This window comes from Cupressus sempervirens, chromosome 11 (assembly GCF_028749045.1).
Source record: "Cupressus sempervirens isolate cs-2001-9-10 chromosome 11, ASM2874904v1, whole genome shotgun sequence".
Lineage (NCBI taxonomy): Eukaryota > Viridiplantae > Streptophyta > Pinopsida > Cupressales > Cupressaceae > Cupressus > Cupressus sempervirens.
Window position 1 is genome coordinate 528,780,736 of NC_143128.1, and position 3,320 is coordinate 528,784,055.

Sequence of the window (3,320 nt, forward strand, 5' to 3'; positions counted from 1 at the left end):
AGGAAACTAAAAAAAAATTACAAGGGTATATTAAAAGTGTATTTATATATTTATGGATGTCAAAACATGTATTTGAAACATTTGAAATGTGATTTGTAGTGGTATACAAGTAAACGAAAATTTTATTTAAATACTACAATCATACAATAGTATAGTAAATATAATAAAAATTACAAAATATTAAAGTGGCAAATCAAAATTGTAATTGCATTGGACAAAGTATTAAAAACAAAAATATCACATCAATTCTCTTCCAAAAACTTAAGTCTATTTTCTTCATCCTTGCGCTTGGCAACTTGTCTACCTTTTTTCATTTTCTCATAGCGATCATACGCGAATGGAGGCATTATTCTTAGACATTGTAAAGATTTAACACGAGAAATTGACACAAATGTTAATCCTATTCTTTTTTTTGGTTCTATATCAATTTTCGTTTTTGGAAGAGTAAAACCCTGATATTTATGTATAGTCAATGCCCATGCCAATCTTAAAGGCAATTGAAGTGTTGTACCCTTCTGAATTGGTGTTCTTGGAATTGTTTTTGGATGACGGTCTTCAAATGGTAGTCCAGAATAGTTGTCAGACTCAACCACCACATATGTTGGAGGTTCAGGTGGAGTGCTTCCTTGTTTGTAGACTATATTTCGAACATACCCCAAAGATCCATTTACAAGACTTGCTTGTACCCATAGATTAGAAGTTAGCATGACCCCTGCATCCTTACAAAGTAGAAATTTCAGATCAAGCTCATCATTTGAATAATCTTCCAATGCATTACCATGTCGTGCTTTTGTCGCAACACAATGTGCAACAAGATACTTCAATGAATGCAACATTTTTTTATTATGACTATGAACATTTTCATTTGTTGAGAATAAATGGACGAAATTTTCAAACTATAAATTTGTTGGAAGATCTATGTTGATAGGGGTTCTTGTCATTAGCAACCTCCAATCATCAATCTGTGGGTTTGCATCTCTTACATTCATCAAAAGTTGGCAAAATCTTTGTTGATCCTCATTCTCCCCATCTTGTCTAAATATCTTGTCCAAAGTAACAACAATCTTGAATTCTTGCCATAGCAACTTTTCCATTCTGTTACTGTCATATGTTGGTTTGTCACCAACTGGAGGAAGCTGGCCCAAATCTCCCACCAAAATAATAGATACACCTGAAATATAAGAATGAAAATATTTATCTCAGAATGATTAATTTGTAATTATATTTTAGTAACGTAATAGTCTATATTTTATACATGCTACACTTGTTAATGAGGAAAAGTGAAGCCTTTTACTTGCAAAGCTTATATTTGCATTTTGTGGGAATGCTTGTCGAAGTCAAGAGTCAATGTTCTCCAACATGTTTTGACCAATGAAGCTCATTTCATCAATCAAGATATACTTGATATGTGCCATTTCTTCTTGAAAATTGGCGAGTCTTATTCCTTCTAATTGACAAAAACTTTGTATTGGTATTTTTAATTTTGAATGAACTGTAGAAGCTCCTATGTTGAATGCTGCAACTCCTATTGGTGCAAGTAATAGAAGGGGAGATACAGAGGGCATTGCTACATTTTGAAGGGATTGACTAATGGCACCAATTAGATATGACTTTCCAGTGCCTATTGTTCCTTGAATTATTATGAACAATGGCTCAACATTCTGATTTCTGTGATAGTGTGTCATGATAATGTCAACTACCTTTTTCTATTTATCACCAAGGGTCATGTAGTTGATGCATTGGGGAATGTCATCATATATTAGACAACCATGATTCTTCATATTACTTATAAAATTGATTGCTGGAATAGTGTACTCCTCTCCCTTATAATCAATAGACCAATTTGTATGTTTGTCAATGTCTCTTCTCCCCAACATGTCTATTTCTGAGCACTCTATGTTTTGACCATGATGCAACCTAGATATAATTTTCCATTCATGTTCTGTTGTATTTTTTTGAACATTGTCATTGTCTTCAATGTAAAAATCACTTGGGTTTTCATCATTGTCTGTCACCACAGTACGTTGAACATGCCAAGAAATGTAATTAAATGTCTCCCAATTTTGTATGATGGTGTCATCATTATGACCAATATCTTGTTCTATATCATGGAATGGCTTGTAGAGCAATAATTCTGATAAAAAAAAGTCAACCCATTTAGATGATTCATGTCAAGGCATAGATACAAATCTAGGAAACACTCTGACTATTTTTGGTTTGTCCCTTGGCTCCCATTTATTCTCTTTTCTTCTTTTAGGATTATATATCCATGATCTTGCAGCATCAATTAATGTGATAGCTTCCATACATAGGGGCCTTTTTTTGTACCCATCAATGAAAGATTTTGTTTGCTCTTCAATATTCTCTTCATCATTTCCATTTTAATTATTTATAGTTACAGGTTTGAAGACCTCATGGGAGACATTTAGATTAACAAATTTGCTACTACACTCTACCAATGGAAGCTCTAATAACATATGACATGTTTCTTGAGCACCAATGTCTCTTTCTATAATTGTCTCGGTTAGAAGTTTTCTATATGCATGTGCAGCTAAATCATCTGGGTTTTCCATGTTGGAGAGGCACATCAACATTTGGTGGTATGTTTCTGAGCTTTTCTCTACTTTTGCTACATATTTGGCAATGTATTTCACCACAGCATGTTTGGAAAGAATAGGTTTCCAATCTATATTCGCTCTCCATAGTTGTAGTATGTGGTGATTATGTGAGTTGACTCTTTCATCATTTATGGCTGGTTCAAATTTCTTTTCACCTGTTTCTCTATATTCATATAATTTTGATCCCTCTAGGTTTAATGGCCAAGGTGCATTATACCTATAATAAATATAAGAGAGATATGTAGTTAGTCATGTGACGCTAGTGACCAATTTCTAATTTTTGTTTAAATATCACAATGTAATGAAATGATTACCTGAAAACCATATGCCCCTTTTTTTTCTGCAAACATGCACCCTCCTTACAAATTGTGTATTTTTCTACACAATTTAGGATCTCCTCATAGTCATGATCTAGATTGACCTATGCAAGTTGTCTCGTGTTTTTGAGACATGGATGTTGTTGAAAATTCATGAAAGCCTACAATTGAAAATAAGTTGAATGAGTAAATAAGGTCATATCAAATTATACCATAGAATACATATTTATAAACATACTTGTATATTTTGCTGGTGAGGATCTTCTCTAGAGTTCCATGCATGAACAATAGAATGAAAATATCTTTCAGCACTTTTGCATTCATCCTCATTTGACCAGTCAATGTTCTCCATATTAGGTGCCCCTTCGATCCATATGAATCCATG

At 33.2% G+C, this 3,320-nt stretch overlaps 1 protein-coding gene across 1 annotated transcript; it reads right to left on the bottom strand.

Annotated features, from left to right (window-relative positions):
* Window positions 1-242: 242 nt before the first annotated feature.
* On the bottom strand, window positions 243-2,573 carry LOC149530702 (uncharacterized). Its single transcript, XM_089808229.1, has 3 exons — window positions 2,498-2,573; window positions 984-1,171; window positions 243-818 (listed from the first exon to the last, which is right to left on the bottom strand). Exons 1-3 carry the CDS (start codon window positions 2,571-2,573, stop codon window positions 243-245), a joined length of 840 nt encoding a protein of 279 aa, XP_089664355.1.
* Between the last annotated feature and the right edge of the window lie 747 nt (window positions 2,574-3,320).

Bases quoted from the DNA above. Each gene is read 5' to 3' on its own strand.
- LOC149530702 (XM_089808229.1), bottom strand. From the start codon at position 2,573: ATGGAAAACCCAGATGATTTAGCTGCACATGCATATAGAAAACTTCTA. The intron at 1,172-2,497 runs GTGCTCAAGAAA...CTTATATTTCAG, and splicing joins AATTATAGAAAGAGACATTG to GTGTATCTATTATTTTGGTG. The intron at 819-983 runs GTAAGAGATGCA...CATTCATTGAAG, and splicing joins TTTGCCAACTTTTGATGAAT to TATCTTGTTGCACATTGTGT.